The sequence below is a fragment of the Homarus americanus genome, unplaced genomic scaffold (genome assembly GCF_018991925.1).
Source record: "Homarus americanus isolate GMGI-L3 unplaced genomic scaffold, GMGI_Hamer_2.0 scaffold19117, whole genome shotgun sequence".
Classification (NCBI taxonomy): domain Eukaryota; kingdom Metazoa; phylum Arthropoda; class Malacostraca; order Decapoda; family Nephropidae; genus Homarus; species Homarus americanus.
The window spans coordinates 4,223,327-4,242,028 of NW_024754704.1; the positions used below are offsets into that span (position 1 = coordinate 4,223,327).

At 45.4% G+C, this 18,702-nt stretch overlaps 1 protein-coding gene across 1 annotated transcript in view; it reads left to right on the forward strand.

The window, feature by feature from the left end:
* Positions 1 to 5,928: 5,928 nt before the first annotated feature.
* Positions 5,929 to 18,702, forward strand: part of LOC121855968 — a 94,992-nt gene continuing 82,218 nt past the window's right edge. Inside the window, exon 1 of the mRNA XM_042351185.1 lies at positions 5,929 to 6,055. Coding sequence (XP_042207119.1) covers positions 5,933 to 6,055 — 123 coding nt within the window. The 5' untranslated portion in view covers positions 5,929 to 5,932. The remainder of the gene's footprint in view (positions 6,056 to 18,702) is intronic.

An 18,702-nucleotide genomic window follows, 5' to 3' on the forward strand; every position in this document is an offset into this window, starting at 1 on the left:
TCATCAACACCTGGGACCACTCGTATTAGGACTAAGGGAGGGATCCCTATCATATGTGGTGTCCTGCCTAGAAGGAGAGTTAGCAATGAATGGTTGTAATATTAATAATAATAATAATAATAATAATAATTAACGTTTATTGAAAGAGCTTGGCAGCCAGAAGGCTGAAAATATACAGTTACATATCTGGGGAATGGGTTTCGAATTACAAATAATATACAAATAACATAAGTGATATAAATAAGATATATAATAACTAGATGGGGAAAAGCTCAAACTACAGCGCATTTCAACATAGTGACAGTGCAAGAAGTAGTATTTACTGGGAGTGAATACACTGGTTTATTACAAGTTGTCAAGGGCAGTTGGTGTCAATTTTGGCCGTCTTGACGGATATTGCAAGTCAATATCAGTCCCATTCATTGACAACTGGGACAACTTCTACGGCAGAAGGGACCTTTATGCTAGGGGATGGAAAAATCAACCAGAGGGTGGCAACCTGGCTGTCTTCTAGAGGCAGAAGTTCAAAGGATATCGAAGTCTTTAAACTGCTAGGGGAACGTATGGGCACGGTGGAGGTGAGACTGGCAGGGAGCGGGTAAACAAGGTGAAAGATTACTGGGAAATAGAGGTGTTAGAATGATGACAAAACTGAATTAGACAGGAGTTTAAACCTAAACGCAGTAAAGGGAGGACTCCAGAACACGACTAACTTAAATGTTCAATACGCGAACAGTAGAAGTGATGAGAAAACAAAAATGATGATATTAGGGCCTTAGCACGCATCGAAAAAAATCGACATAATATATTCACTGAATCATGGATCAACTTAGACTCACGTGGTTACCGTCGAATACCAAATTGCAGGTTGGCAATTGTTCCATGCCGATAGGTACCAGAAAGGAGGCGGAGTTGCAATCTATGTCAGGATAATCTGAAGGTGAAATAAATAAGGAAATAAAAACTGAGCGGAATACAGAAACAATTTGCAGAGAATTAATCGATCAGAAAATTAACGCAAGAGTACAGAGAGACCCCCAATCTTGATAGTCAATGAGACTTATCAGGGATGAATGCAGCTTCCACACACAACAAAGTCTGTATAGTAGGCTATTCTTTTAACCTTGGCCAAATAGATTGACTGACCTCCACGGGTAACTCCAGAATCAGAGGATTTTTTCGAACGATCCGTAGACTGCTCTCAAGTCAACATATAACCGAACCCACCCGGGGTAATATATTGACGAAGGTCTTGTCAACAGAAACCTCATTAGCAATGTCGAGGTAGGGAACGAACTTGCAAAACAAAGGATCACAAGAAATTAGATTCTGTTAGATTTTCAGGGCAAGATGTAAGGAAAATTCCACTAAAGTACCAGATTTCAGAAGGGCAAACTTTGGACAGTTTAAAGAGGCAACTGAGAGAAGGTACGCGCTTTGGGCGTGAACCTGGACAGATGACACTGACCTGATAACGAGATCTGAGATAGCCGAAGTCTCCACGGCACTTCAAAATAATGAGCATGAATGTACAAAGGCAGGAAATATACCATACAAAAACTCGGATCAGACAACAATGACCAAATGGATAAGCAATTATTTAAAGAACATCACACAAAGGAAGGCTATAGGTGTATGATAAATCGCGGCAAAATTTACCTCCAGGATTATTATTATGGGTATTGGCGAGTAGGGTTAAAACCGAGATAAGGAAAGTCAAGAGGAATAATGAGGTAAGGATAGCAAGGAGGCGAAGACAAACCCCAAAGATTCTAAATGTAAATGCATCAAACTAAAACACGAGAAACGACATTCAATACGGTCAGGAGTCCACCGGCGAAGCCCACTGATACCACGGAGAAATGAGCAATAATTTGAATAAATATTTTTCTAAACAGTTTCACAACCGAAAATGTAAACATGATACCCGAGGCACCGACTCTATTCAGAGATAGTGAAGAAACAATGCTGGGAGATAGTGGGTGACTAGTAGTTTATATTAGTAAGCAAATAGATAAATTAAAGCCTAATAAGTCACCTGGTCCCGATGAGATATTTGCCAGAGTATTAAAGCAACAAAAGGAAGAGCTTAGGGGGTATGTCCTAGCAAAGTTGTTTAACATGTCTCTAAATACAGGTGTAGTACCAGAACTCTGGAGGATAGCGAATGTAATACTGATTTCAAGAAGGAATAGATCACAACTTAACTACTGCCCAATCAGCCTAACATCAATAGTAGGCAATTACTCGAATCAATCATTTCAAACTTGTTCGAAACCACCTGGAGAAACACAAGTTGATCAATGATTCCCAGTATGGCTTCACAAGCGGGCGTTCGTGTCTAACTAATCTATCAATATTCTTTCATCGTTTCGAATCGGTGGATTTAAGGCAATTATGATGGGTATATCTCGACTTTTATAAAGTCTTCGACAGAGTCCCCCACGAAAGACTAATAAGAAAGGTAGCCATGGCATCAAAGGTAATATCCTTAAAATGGATTAGGGCGTGGTTATGGGACAGGAAACAGCGAGGAGCATTAACGGCACTAAGTCCCATTGGAGCAACGTCACTAGTGGAGTTCCCCAGGCTCAGTACTTGGACCATTATTATTTATTATATACATAAACGACATAGATATTTAGGGACATAGATGAAAGCAACATAAGCAATTCTGTTGATGACACTAAAATAGACGTGTTATTAAATCTGACGAGGACTCGCAAAAGCAATAGGAAGATCTAAACAAAATTCTTCGAATGGTCTGAAATACAGATGAAATCTAACGGGACAAATGTAAAGTGCTCAGTATAAGAGATGTAAACAGGGAAACCAGATACCAGATGAACAATGATGCCATAGAGAGAAATCTGACTGCTAGAGAGATTTAGGAGTAATGATAAGAGAACCTTAAGTCAAGTAAACAATGTGTTTTTGCTCGTAAATAACGCTAATAAAGCACGGTTCATACAAAGTAGTGTTTAGTTACAAGACTAGCGAGAAGTCATCTCTAAAATTGTATCTTTCAGGACAGAGACCACACCCGGATTACGCAGTTCAGTTCTGGGTCACCTTTATTACAGAATGGATATAGAATCCTTGGAAAGAATTCAGAGGAGGAATGACAGACTAATCCTAAGTATTAGGAACCTTATATAGAGAAGTTAAAGCTAATTTGCACTCCTCGAGAGACGAGAGCGAGGGGCGACCTGATAGAGGTGTATAAAATGGAAGTCAGGGCTAAACAAAGGGATATTACAAAGGTACTCAAACTATCCAACCAGGAGCGAACCTCGTAGCAATGGTTTTTAAATTAGACAAATTTAGATTTTGGTGCGAAATAGGTAAACACTCGGGTTTGGAAACAGAGTAGTGGATGAATGGAACAAGTTACCAAACATCAATATTAACTCGGGAATACGTTGAATAGCTTCAGTAACATAGGTTGGATGCTTATATGAGCAATAGGGGTTGGGAGGTAAACGGGACAATGCAGTATGGGCCAATAGGCCCACTGCAGTTTCCTCCATTCTTATGTTCTTATGTTCTTATCAACACCTGGGACCACTCATGAACACCTGGGACCACTCATCAACACCTGGGTCCACTCATCAACACCTAGGACCACTCATCAGCACCTGGGACCACTCATCAACACCTGGGACCACTCATCAACACCTGCACCACTCATCAACACCTGGGACCACTCACCAACACTTGGGACCACTCATCAAACACCTGGGACCACTCATCAACACCTGGACCACTCATCAGCACCTGGGACCACTCATCAACACCTGGGACCACTCATCAACACCTGGATCACTCATCAGCACCTGGGACCATTCATCAACACCTGGGACCACTCATCAACACCTGGGACCACTCATCAACACCTGGGACCACTCATCAACATCTGGGACCACTCATCAACAAACACCTGGGACCACTCATCAACACCTGACCACTCATCAGCACCTGGGACCACTCATCAGCACCTGGGACCACTCATCAACACCTGGGACCACTCATCAACACCTGGGACCACTCAAGATTCCATTAAGACCTGGAGCTTTTAAGACGGTCTGGGTCACTTTCTGTCCACGTCGGAATTCACAAAAAAGATTCCTAAGTCACGTGAGAGACTTAGCTCTGTGTGTGAGGGAGGATGAGGAGGATGGGACAGGTGAGGAGAAGAATGAGGAGGGGTGGAGGAGGGACGGACGGTGGGGGCAGGTGAAGAAGGGAGGAAAGGAGGTGGGTGTGGCAGGTGAAGAAGATGAAGGTGAGGAGGAATGTGATAGTGAGGTCGGCTGGTGAGAGAGAGAGAGAGAGAGAGAGAGAGAGAGAGAGTCAACCTAACACTCTAATACACCTATGATATAAAACAAAACCATCTCATTAAGGTGTTTAATTACCAGGTGAAATAAACTGGTGTGTAGGGGGGCGGGCGGGGAGTAATTATCACGTGATCCGGAAATCAACACGTAGTACTAATGACTCATAGGAGATGACACTCACCTAGTGTATCCCGTATGTGTGTGTGTGTGTGTGTAATAATAATAATAATAATAATAATAAACGGTTTATTAATAGAGTTGCAGTCGGTGGCTGAAAATATACAGACTTACATTTAATTTAGACATAATGATATAATATACATTTACAGGGCTGTGCAGTACATAAATCAGGAGTTGTTTATTATTTTAACAATAGATGGGATGGTGTTGTTCTTATATCTATCGGTGCGGGCTCTTATGGGCTGAATTTTGTTGTAGTGGCGGACTGCCTGAGGTGGGGGAGGTCAGGTGGCGATGACGAGGATGGTACAGTAGTCCACTGCCAAACTTTGCTTGGTGGTGGAGGTCACTGAGGGATGTGTGTGTGTGTGTGTGAAGTCATAGTAGTTACGGTACTTATTGTGTGTTATGTTATATTATTGTTGTTATTATTTTATAATGTTATTGTTATTATTGATTGTTATTATTATGGTTAAATGTGTCTCTGTAGCGGTGATGGGATTGTCTAACTGTGGTGATGTCTGTGTCCGAGTGTTAGTTCAGTGATGGGATTGTCTAACCGTGGTGATGTCTGTCCGAGTGTTAGTTCAGTGATGGGATTGTCTATATGTCTGTCCAGTGTTAGTTCAGTGATGGTGTCTAACTGTGCTGTCGAGTGTTAGTTCAGATGGATTGTCTAACTGTGGTGATGTCTGTCCAGTGTTAGTTCAGTGATGGGATTGTCTAACTGTGGTGATGTCTGTCCAGTGTTAGTTCAGTGATGGGATTGTCTAACTGTGGTGATGTCTGTCCGAGTGTTAGTTCAGTATGTTAATCTGTATAAGGGAATTTGTATGTTTTGGTCTGTGTATTGGAAGACTTATGGAATTAGATGATATATTCAAGAAAGGTGTAGTGTGGTGGTGTAGTGTATGTGTGGTGTGATGGTGTAGTGTATGTGTGGTGTGATGGGAGGATGTGGTGTTGTGGGTATGATGTGGTGTATTGCAGTGTGGTGTGGTGGGAGGATATGGTGTGGTGTGAGGGGCGAGGGTTGTTGAGTGCCTATCAGGTATGGTTGCCTCAAAACGACCTCGTAATAATGTCGTTTGGTAGTTAATGAGCGCACCTGGCAAGTCGTTAATGTAGTTGTATAGGCCTAAGACCCCCACACCTCACTGTGGGTTTGTTTATTTACTGTACATGACGTCATCAGAGCCTGGGGGGGGGGCTAACAGCTACGTATAGTTGTTAAGACAGTTTATGATTCATTATCTAGGAGCTGTTAATTATTCTCACCTGTTAACACCTGCTCCCTATACGCATCTCATCCTTCACTGTTCCATTTTCTTGTTTTATTCTGTGTGTATAAACATTTACTTGCTGTTTATATTAATGTTTTGCTTCTCTCTTTCCTGAGTTACGTGTAATTAATGTTGGATTCTTCTTCTTTACAGACGTCCAGAGGCGGTCCGCGACTCATCTCAATCAGCAGGACTGACCAGGGCTTCGGCTTCACCCTACGCCACTTCATTGTCTACCCACCGGAGTTGTCGGTAAGTACAAGTCCTGGTCAGTACCCGAACACAAGATGGCGGCTTTGTGTTGATATCTGCTCGGCCTCTCAAGAATACTCTATACTTAACATGACATGGAATTATACCGTGACTTTACGTATCTGGTATTTGTTCTACGTTTCTGGTATTAATTGCAGTTAAGGGTGATAGTTAACGTCTCACCTATACCAGTTAGTTGTCAGTTATTATTATATTTTACCATAGTCATTGACCTCCTGTTGACAGTTGGGACATGACCCTTGAGGTTTGTTTTGATGTAATGTACCAATACCCGCCACACACACACACACACACACACATAGCAACAACACAACACAACAGCAACACAACACAACACAACATAGCAGCAACACAACACAACTCAAGATAGCAACAACACAACACAACAGCAACACACAACAGAGGGATCAGTCGGTGTAGGCGGACTATACTGTACCTGCCGCTATAATATACAGCCCAGGTGACCTACCGGACAGGTGGCTCAGGAACTAGTTTTCATTCATTCTTTCGTCGGTGTTCAGTGTAAACAATGTGTGAATCACCACCACCTACACTGTCTTAGTCACCACCTCCCACTGTCTTAGTCACCACCTACACTGTCTTAGTCACCACCTACACTGTCTTAGTCACCACCACCACCTACACTGTCTTAGTCACCACCACCACCTACACTGTCTTAGTCACCACCACCATCACCACACTGTCTTAGTCACCACCACCTACACTGTCTTAGTCACCACCACCTACACTGTCTTAGTCACCACCACCTACACTGTCTTAGTCACCACCACCCACACTGTCTGTCACCACCACCCACACTGTCTTAGTCACCACCACCTACACTGTTCAGTACCACCACCTACACTGTCTAGTCACCACCACCACCACCTACACTGTCTTAGTCACCACCACCTACACTGTCTTAGTCACCACCACCTACACTGTCTTAGTCTCACCACCACCTACACTGTCTTAGTCACCACCACCACCACACTGTCTTAGTCACCACCACCACACTGTCTTAGTCACCACCACCACCACCTACACTGTCTTAGTCACCACCACTGTCTTAGTCACCACCACCCACACTGTTTAGTCACCACCACCCACACTGTCTTAGTCACCACCATCACCACCCACACTGTCTTAGTCACCACCACCTACACTGTCTTAGTCACCACCACCCACACTGTCTTAGCCCACCACCTACACTGTCTTAGTCACCACCACCTACACTGTCTTAGCACCACCACCTACACTGTCTTAGTCACCACCACCACCACCTACATCTTAGTCACCACCACCTACACTGTCTTAGTCACCACCACCCACACTGTCTTAGTCACCACCACCCACACTGCTTCAAGCCACCACCACCTACACTGTCTTAGTCACCACCACCACACTGTCTTAGTCACCACCACCTACACTGTCTTAGTCACCACCACCTACACTGTCTTAGTCACCACCACCTACACTGTCTAGTCACCACCACCTACACTGTCTTAGTCACCACCACCACCACCTACACTGTCTTAGCCACCACCACCTACACTGTCTTAGTCACCACCACCCACACTGTCTTAGTCACCACCACCTACACTGTCTTAGTCACCACCACCCACACTGTCTTAGTCACCACCCACCTACACTGTCTTAGTCACCACCACCTACACTGTCTTAGTCACCACCACCACCACCCACACTGTCTTAGTCACCACCACCTACACTGTCTTAGTCACCACCACCACCTACACTGTCACCACCACCACCCACCACCTTAGTCACCACCACCTACACTGTCTTAGTCACCACCACCACCACCTACACTGTAGTCACCACCACCCAAACTGTCTTAGTCACCACCACCTACACACTGTCTTAGTCACCACCACCCACACTGTCTTAGTCACCACCACCCACACACTGTCTTAGTCACACCACCCACACTGTCTTAGTCACCACCACCACCCACACTGTCTTAGTCACCACCACCTACACTGTCTTAGTCACCACCACCACCTACACTGTCTTAGCCACCACCTACACTGTCTTAGTCACCACCACACACTGTCTTAGTCACCACCACCACCACCCACACTGTCTTAGTCACCACCACCACCACCTACACTGTTCCAGTCACCACAAATAACACTGCTGGCATTGGTTAGGTTAGGTTTGGTTAGGTTAGGTTAGGTTTGGTTAGGTTAGGTTCATAAATCATACAGATAGAGGGTACAGGTGAATGTTGTAGTGGTGGTGGTGGTGGTGTTACTGGTGGAGGATAATGGTGTGGGTGGAGGGTGGAGACAGTGGTGTGGGTGGAGGTGGAGACAGTGGTGTGGGTGGAGGGTGAGACCGGTGTGGGTGGAGGGTGAGTCTGGTGGGGTGGAGGTGGAGAGTGGTGGGGTGGAGGGTGAGACCGGTGTGGAGGTGGAGACAGTGTGGGGTGGAGGGAGACAGTTGTGTGGTTGGAGGGTGGAGGTAGTGGGGGGAGGGGGAGACAGTGGTGTGGGGTGGGGTGTAGACAGTTGTGTGGGTGGAGGGGAGACCGGTGGGGTGGAGGGTGGACAGTGGTGTGGGTGGAGGGTGAAGACAGTGGTGTGGGTGGAGGGTGAGACCGGTGGGTGGAGGTGGAGACAGTGGTGTGGGTGGAGGGGAGACAGGTGGTTGGAGGTGGAGACAGTGGTGGGAGGGAGAGACCGGTGTGGGTGGAGGGTGAGACCGGTGTGGTGGAGGGTGGAGACATTGTGTGGGTGGAGGAGGAGACCTACTATTCCAGATGATACTAAATGTTACATAATACTTCCTTGAGATAAATGTATAGTATATATCAGGTGCCTCAAAGAGAGCCGGTTCTCAACTGGCTCAGCCATGTTAATATTGTTATTATTATCCACTCTGTATCTGTATTTTTCTGGCTAAATAAACTGTTACAATTCAATTCAATTCAAAACCGGTGTGGGTGGAGGGTGGGTGGTGTGGTAGTTAATGGAGGATAAATCTTGAGGCACGACCTGGCGGACGCTTACTGCGTGTGTGGTAAGTGATATGCCAGCCAGCCCCTCCCTCACCTATCACCCCCACCACCTCTCCTCCACTCACACCCCTCCCCACCCCTACTCTCTCACCCACCCCTACCCACTCACCCCTACCTACGCTGGCCTGACCCTGGGAGTGCCACTGTGGATCTTTTGGCACTCATCATCCATCCCTCTTACGGCACCTCCCCACCAACCTTTCCTATGCCGTCCTATCCTCACCCATCACCCACTCTTTCTTTCACCCACACCCTTCACCCCCTCCCCCCCCCTACTCTCCCACACTTGACATTTTATTCCTGCCCACACACCCAACAACAACAACAACATTACTCCCCAAAATAATTGATTATCATATATTTCCGTGTAAGCCAATTAGCGCGGCCCTGTTAATAAAAGTTGTACAGACGAGTGTTGGTGATTTACGGACCTGGCGGCAACTAATTACACCTGACAGCTGAAATTTTTTACTATTATTTTTTTTATTATATAGATACCAATTTGAACCGACTCATGATTTATAGGAATGGTTGACGACGGTGGGACTTCATAGTTGGTTGGGATTTGTTTGGGGATTATTATCTTCTGGACCTGACTGATGGAAGGTGTTACTGTGTGAGGGAGTGTTGGTGTTTTATTTTTCCCCAGGCACCGATTTCAAGGTAACTATTGTTTTAGTGTTGTTCATATTTATTAATTTATTTATTTATTATTTTTTTGCGAGTCGTTTTTATCGTGAGTAAAAATAATGTACTAATTATTATTGTATGTCAGGTAAGTAGCGAGGTGATTAACTTGTCAGGTGTTGTCAGGTGGAGATAATTGAGGTAGTTTATGTTGTGTACTTACCTGGTGAGTGAGGTACCTGTGTTGCGTACCTGGTGAGTGGAGACCTGTTGCATGTACCTGGTAAGCCAAGGAGACCTGCATGACACCATTACATCCTCCAGGTAACCTCCTAGTACTGTATATAGTACATGTATTCTAGTGCATCACACACACACACACACACACACACACACACACACACACACACACACACACACAGCTTCTACAAGGAGTCGCGTCATTTTTGAACACCTGATATGATCCTTAAGAAGCATCGTGTTGTCTGCTGGTTTGTCGTATGCGTCGTCCGTCTCGGTGTGAGCGGTCTGAGAGAGAGAGAGAGAGGGGGGACACGGCTAATATAGTTCCCTACTTGACCCGCATCACCTGGTAAAAATTGTGGTGGTAGTGGGGGGGGGTGGAGGAGGCAGGTGATGGTGAGGTGGTGGTTGGAGTGGTATTATATGGGTCTTGCTGCCCCTTCAGTAGAGCTTAGTAAGAGCTGACCTCACTAGGGAAAGGTCACGGCAGGGTTAGGAAGAGGTTAGGTTAGGTTAGGTGCTATGTGTGGTCTGGGGTGCAAGCTTGTTGGCCAAGCTGGAGTGGACCATGGAAGAATTGGAGAGGGCCACGTTGGAGAACCTGGAAATTAAAAGAAGAGATGGCGAGGATGAGGAGGCGTGGGACAGGGAAAGCCAGTGTCATGAAAACTCAAGCGAGTGGAAGGTTGTGAGGAGAGGGAACACCAAGCTGGTGATGAAAAAACACACCAAGGACACGCTCAAACAACGACATCAGCAGCTAAGTGTACCAACTCGTTCAGTCCCTTATAGACGAATTGACGTTAGTACAGTCAGGACAGCTGACAAGGAAGGTATAAAACTTTTAATTGTTGGTGACCACAGGTAAGGCATTTCTGGACAGAGCTTTTTGTGGTAAAAAACAAAATAGGATGAGGTGTGCTTGCCAGGAGCTGCTGGGGATAATTGACAGGATGGACATTGACAATACTCCTATCTGGTAATGGGAACAAAACTCCACATTCTGCTCCTGGTGCAGGAGGCACGATATTGGCTTGTAGGAGCTATGAGCTCTTGACTGTCTGAAGGCAGCTATAGATCGTATTAGGATTCAAGGGAGAGATCCCATCATATGCTGTGTCCTGCTCTAGAAGGAGAGTTGGCAGTGAATGGCTGTTAAGGGCATGGTGTCAATGACCGTCTTGACAGATATTGCAAGTCAATATCAGTCCCATTCATTGACAACTGGGACAACTTCTTACGGCAGGGGGACCTTTATACTAGGGATGGGGTGCAATTTGTCTCGGAGGGGTGGCAACCCTGAAGCTGCTCAGAGGGGCAGTTCAAAGGATATCGAAGTCTTTAAACTGCTAGGGAACGTATGGGCACGGGGGGTGGAGGAGACTGCAGGGAGGGGTAAACAAAAGATTACTAGAAATAGTGTTAGAATGATGACAAAACTGAATTAGACAGGAGTTTAAAACTAAACGCAGGTGGAGGACCTGAACACGACTAACTTAAATGTCTACTATGAACTGTGGAAGTATGAGAAACAAATGGATGATATTAGGGCCTTTGGTATGTACCGAAAAATCGATATAATAGCATCTACCGAAACATGGATCAACCTAGACTTGCCGAGTTGGGCCGATCAAATACCATTAAATTGCGGTTACAAATTTTTCCATACCGGCCAGGCATCAGAAAGGAGGCGGAGAAAGCAATCTATGTTAGGGATAATCTGAAGTGTGAAATAAATAAGGAAATAAAATTGAGCGAATACAGAAACAATTTGGATGAATTGAAGCGACGGTAGGAAAAAATTAATTATATAAATAGATCTCCCAATCTTGATAGTCACGAGCAACTTATCTGGGATGAAATTCGCAGGCTTCCATACACAACAAAGTCTGTATAGTAGGCACTTAACCCGCCAAATAGGACTGACCTACGGTAACTCCAGAATCAGAGGATTTTTTCGACGATCCAGGACTGTTTCCTAAGTCAACATATAACCCAACCGACACTGGGTATTGGTTAAAATCTGATTTATTCTGTCGAACAGAGAAAACCTAATAGCAATGTCGAGGTAGGAACGTCCTGGTAAACAGCGATCACAAAGAAAATGAATCTAGTTAGATTTTCAGTGACGCAAGGAAAATTCCACTAAAGTGCACCAGATTTCAGAAGGGCAAACTTGACAGCCAAAGAGGCAGCTGAGAGAGGGGTGTCGCGCTTGGGTCGCAACTTGACAGATGACACCGACCTGATACAGATCTGAGACTGCCGAGTTCCACGACAATTTAAATAATGAGTTACTTAATGCACAAAGGCAGAACATACCATAAAAAACTGCAGATCAGACAACAATGACCCTAAATGGATAAATAATTATTTAAAGAACATCATTGGCCAAAGGGAAGGTTATATAGGTAGAAGGATAAATCAGTATGAAATTTTCACTTCCTGGATTATTATGCAAGATATTGGCGAGTAGGGTTAAAAATCGAGATATGAAAGCCAAGAGGAATAATGAGGTAAGGATAGCAAGGAGGCTAAGACAAAACCCCAAAGGATTCTACCAAATGTATCAAACTAAAACACGGTGAAAAGATTGACTAATACGGTCAGATACCGCGAGCTCACTGATAATGACGGAGAAATGAGCAATAATTTGAATAACAGTTTTCAACAGTTTCTTCACCGAAAATTTAAACATGATACCCGGGAGGCAATCGACTCTATTCAGAGATAGTGAAGAAAACAAATTGCTGCAGATAGTAGTGACTAGTAATCTATGCTAGTAAGCAAATAGACAAACTAAAGCCAAATAAGTCACCTGTCCCGGCGAGATATTTTACAGAGTATTAAAGGAATGTAAGGAAGAGCTTAGTATGTCCTTAGCAAAGTTGTTTAACTTGTCTTTAAAAAACAGGTGTGTAGTACCAGAACTGGAGGATAGCGTAATGTAATACTGATTTTCAAGAAGGGGGGATAGATCACTATCCTTCAACTACCGCCCAATCAGTCTAACATCAATAGTAGGCAAATTACATTGAAGCAATCATTTTAAACTTATTTGAAATCACCTGGAGAAGCTCCGATGATCAATGATTCCCAGCATGGCTTCACAAGCTGACGTTCTTGTCGCAAACTAATCTATTAACATTCTTTTTTCATCAGTTTTCGAATCGGTGACGAGGGGCACATGATGTGGGTATATCTCGCATTTAGCAAAGCCTACAGAGTCCTCACGAAAGACTAATTAGAAAGGTAGAAGCCACATGGCATCAAAGGCCACATCTCAAAAATGGATTAGGCGGTTACAGGATGAAACAGCGAAAGTGAGCATTAACGCACTAAGTCCCATTGAGCAACGTCACTAGTGGAGTTCCCCCAGGCTCAGTACTTGGACCATTATTATTTATTATATACATAAACGACATAGATATCGGCACAGACAGCAAACATAAGTAAATTTGCTGATGATACCAAATAGGATGTGTAATTAAATCTGACGAGGACTCCTAATACTACAGGAAGATCTAACAAATTTTTTGAATGGTCTGAAAAAATGGCAGATGAAATTCAACGTGACAAATGTAAAGTACTCAGTATAGAGATGTAAACAGGGAAACCAGTTACCAGATGAACAACGATGCCATAGAGAACCAAGTTGTGAGAGAGATTTAGGAGTAATGATAGTGCAGGAACCTAAGCCAAGTAAATAATGTGTTTTTTGCTCATAACAAGGCTAATAAAGCATCAGTTCATACAAAGGAGTGTTAGTTACAAGACTAGCGAGGTCATCCCAAAACTGTATCTTGAGCTTTCAGAGACCACCTGGATTACGCAGTTCAGTTCTGGCCTCTACCGTATTACAGAATGGATATAGAATCCTTGGAAAGAATTCAGAGGAGAATGACAAGACTAATCCCGCATTAGGAACCTTGAGTATAGAGACAGGTTAAAGCATCTTTTAATTTGTGACTCCTCGAGAGACATAGAGCGAGGGGCGACCTGATAGAGGTGGTATAAGCAGAAGCCAGGGCTAAACAAAGGACATGGCAAAGGTACTCAAACCATCCAACCAGAAAGCGAACTCGTAACAATGGTTTTAAATTAGACAACGAGATTTAGGCGGAAACAGGGTAAACACTGGTTTGGAACAGAGTAGGGATGAATGGAACAAGTTACCAAATATCATCATTAACTCGAATACGCTGAATAGCTTCAAACATAGGTTGGATGCTTATATGAGCAATCGAAGGTGTAAACGGAACTGCCCAGTATGGTTTCAATAGGCCCGCTGCAGTTTCCTCCATTCTTATGTTCTTATGTTGATTAGGTGAGCAGCCAGGTAGATCCATTTGTTTACAGACCAGAGCCTATGCCTGAATCAACTCCCGACAGGTAGATCACAGGTAAACCTCATTAGCTACCTATCATTATATCTGTACTCAACCTGAAGTGTTTCAGTGTTTCCTCTTCAGAGGTTAACGAAGGAATTCAGCGGTAGTGTGTGAACAGGTGTGGATAGTGCTGTGTCATCACTATCTACCTGGCGGGTGTTGCGTGGAGATGGAAGGTTCTGTCCGTGAGAGTTTATCGGCCCAGGCCACAGTAAGGCTGGTGGTGTGGAACATTCCCCAAGGTCGTACTTTAAGTTATTACTCAACCTACAGACTTGAGAGAAAACGACTTACTGCAGCTTCTATATAGAGATGTACAGTACTTTTAAGACTCCTAACCTAACCTACCTTAAGTTCACCGTAAATGGAGGTGTAGGAACGTATTCAATTATACCTCCCACATAAAGATGAATTCTCAAAGGTCTTTACGTTTCTTCCCATGACTGTAGACATGAAAGCTTATCTGTATCTACCTGGCTGACTTCACCTGTAACATGATGGTAGATGCTCAAAGTTTCACACGGAAGCTGAAACATGAAAGTAACGTCAATAATTAAACTTATGTCATCTTACCTCTAGTTATGTGAGGAAGATAGGCAGAGGAGCTTGAGACCCTGTTGGGGGTGGGGCGCTACAGCCAGACACCGCTGAACTACACGAATAGTCGACTCGGCAAAATCACAGACGACTAATTTACGAGAAGGTGTTGCAGGTGTGAGGTGTACCCGCCACGTCACCCCACAGCTCACCTCCTCGCGCTGATAACACTTATGATATTCTTTGCCTGATGAGACGTATACATGGTAGTTCCTCACTGTGATAAGTGTGTACAGCGACAGTGACACACGACACATGAAAGGTAAAGTGTGTGGCCATGGCCTTCATAACAAAAGGATGGATTCAGGGATAATGAACATAAAGCTCTTCACAACTTGTCTATCTTCCTTTCTTTTAATGTCTTACCCAGAGTCCCGAGAAAACATCCAGATTTACCATAACTCTGTCATCGTTGTGTCCGTCTACCACTCTGGTCTGGGTCTTGTGTACACCTGTAGCTTTTCCTGCCGTCAGGTGAGAAGCACAGTAAATTACCTGGCCAACGGCAACAACTAAACTAAACCAACAGCACACACCGCAGGGAGGAGCTAGTGAGGTGGGGCACCGTCACGCACCTCCTCCTCGCTGTGGGGGAGGGGAGCAGTCACCGAGATATCATTATCACACCAAATCAGAAAGTATTTAACAACCATCAGTGTTTAGCGAGAGAGGTGGGTGTATAGGGAGGTCAGGTAGTTAGGCCTTACACCCACAAACACAGCCGTCTTAATTGGCTCTCTAGGTAGTTACACGATGACATCATTTATATTCCAGCAGCAGTGGTAAGCCCAGAGACCCTGAGGCAGTGTTGTTCAAACGTCTGGTACAGCCATATCGTCCCTGTAGTGAAGGGGCCCTGCACCACGGTAACGAGGTGCCTTGACTTACAGGTGAGAAATAAACCTCAGTGGCTCTTGAGAATTATCTGCCAGCTGCCCCACTTACACCACCTGTTTGAGATACATCTCCTATCACACCTGCACCACCTGCTCCACCTACATCACCTGTACATCTTCACCTACACCACCTGTCCTACCTGTACCACCTGCCCCACCTACATCACCTGCCCCAACTATGCTATTCACCCATGTACACCAGTCACCCACTACATTACTCACCCATCCACACCACTCACCCACCCACCCACACCACTCATCCACCCACACCACTCACCCATCCACACCACTCACCCACCAACCTACACCACCCATCCACCAACCTACCCACCCACACCACTCATCCACCCACAACAATCACCCACCCACACCACTCACACCACGTGCCCCGCCCACATACGCCTACTCTAGCAGACTTAAGAATGAAGGTGGTGGTGCGCGCCCCCAGCCCACATCCGTATACACACACACACACACGTACGTACATACCACCGTTAAATGTACACTTAACGGAAACATGTACAAATACATGCATACGGTCGCTACACACACACACACACACACACGGACATGCTCGCAGTATTAAAAAAAAATCTTGCAGTCTGGGGAGATGTGTTCAGGCAGAGGTGTAGTGATGTGTGTTGGCCTGGTGGGTGGCCGGGTGACGGAAGCAGTGTCACCCTCACGCTGGGGTATGATGGTGAAGATCACATCTCACACACACACGGTGTAGTGTAGTGTACGGCGGACCATCCTCCCTGCCATTATGAAACCTGTCTGGGGTACCTCTGTCACGGGGGGTCGCTCTCTCACGGCCCGCGCTCTCCCTCACCATGGCGGTGTTGTGTTAAGGTGTTGCTGGTTTGTTTTGTTCCCTTTATTTTCACATGGCCTGTGTCTTGAGGGACATGTGAATCTGTTACACAGTTTGGCAGGAGGAGCAGCGGTGAATGATGGGGCGTGGCGTGAGGGAGGTACCCCTGTGGGCTGGGCACCCGCCTTTGCTTCAGTAGGTGATCAGAGATGAGTGATGCACATTGTCTGTGACCGTTTATCTTGTGAATTCCGCGTTGACAATGTATGTGATAAGTATAGTGGGCGGAGACGTAGCGTGTGGGCGTGGTGATGCCCTATGGTGATGGTAACGGCCGTGTAGTGAGCGTGTGATGAGTAGTGTAGTGTTATGGTGGCCATGTGGCGGTGAGGGTGCGGGAGGAGGTCGGTCGCTGGGTTACCTGGTCATTACCGCTACTGTGCACCAACTTCACACCTATATATTGGAGGATCATCACCTCGGGCCCCGCCCACCTACTACAACCCCTGCAGGTAAGACGAGTGGCCCCTGGCGAGACGTGACACACACACACACGCGCGCTCCCTCTCACATCCCACTCAACATAACTTCATTTTAAGCAGCAATTTTGAAGTGTGGATCCCGGCGGCGTGGTGGAGGAGGACCTTGTGTTGCACGCGGGTCATCCTTCAGTCATGTCTGGCTGAGTGTTCGTCTTACCTGTTGACGTCACGGTGACCTTGGCGCCTCACCGCCACTCCTTTATCTTCCAGTAATCTCGCTGATTGTGATAAGCTTTCTTTTATTGTGAGTCATATAACCTGCGGGTCTTTGCTCTCCTCCCAGACGACCAGCCGTAGTGTAGTGTAGTGTGGTGTAGTGTAGTGTAGTATAGTGAGGTTGATGGTGACATTTACAGTGTTGGTGATGCAGAGGATGGTTCACCAGCCCGTGTTGTGACCACCACTACTCCTCGTCGTCTTGTACACCACACACTGTAAGACTCATATGCTTGGTGCTATAGCAATAGTGTGTGTGTGTGTGTGTGTGTGTGTGTGTGTGTGTGTGTGTGTGTGTCCTGGCACTGCCTGGACAAGGTCTCGTCCACACACCAAGTGGCTGGTCCGGTACTGCCTGAATTATGGACCCCGCCGCCCACGCTCCAAATGTCGCCGCTGTCACGTTCAGTCTGTGTTTGCTGCCCTGGCCATGTTGAAATGTTACCTCGGCTCTTTTTACCTACAAATTAAAGTCTTTAAACTATCATATTGGTCGTTAATAACTACACCTGTGATCTTTAAAACTTACCTTTAGTAAGTTGTAAATATACGTGTCTTAGAACTTATCTTAATTAATCTGACTTCACGAAAAATTTAACCTCGAGTCACCTGAAGATTAGACACTCAGCTCATGTCATCTAATATTTAATCACCCTAACGCGAATCAAACCTAACCTAACCAATCCTAACTAACTTACCTAATCCCAGATAACGTTAGGGTGGTTAATCTCCAGGTGGAATATGCTGAGATGTGTAATATTCTGGGGCAAAACGAATTAGCTACCTAGAGATGGAAAGATTAATAAGCTGACATAATTTCACCTCTCGACACTGCCTGTGGTCACGGTTCTGCGCCATTATTGGAGTCGACGGCGTACACTATTGGTGACTTCCTTCTAACCTAACCCCATGTAACCTAACCCCATGTAACCTAACCCCCATGTAACCTAACCCCATGACCCAACCCCATGTACCTAACTCCACGTAACCTAACCCTATGTAACCTAACTCCACGTAACCTAACCCTATGTAACCCAACCCTACGTAACCTAACCCCACGTAACCTAACCCCACGTAACCTAACCCTACGTAACCTAACCCCACGTAACCTAACCCTATGTAACCTAACCCCACGTAACCTAACCCCACGTAACCCAACCCCACGTAACCTAACCCCATGTAACCTAACCCCACGTAACCCAACCCCACGTAACCCAACCCTATGTAACCTAACTCCACGTAACCCAACCCATGTAACCT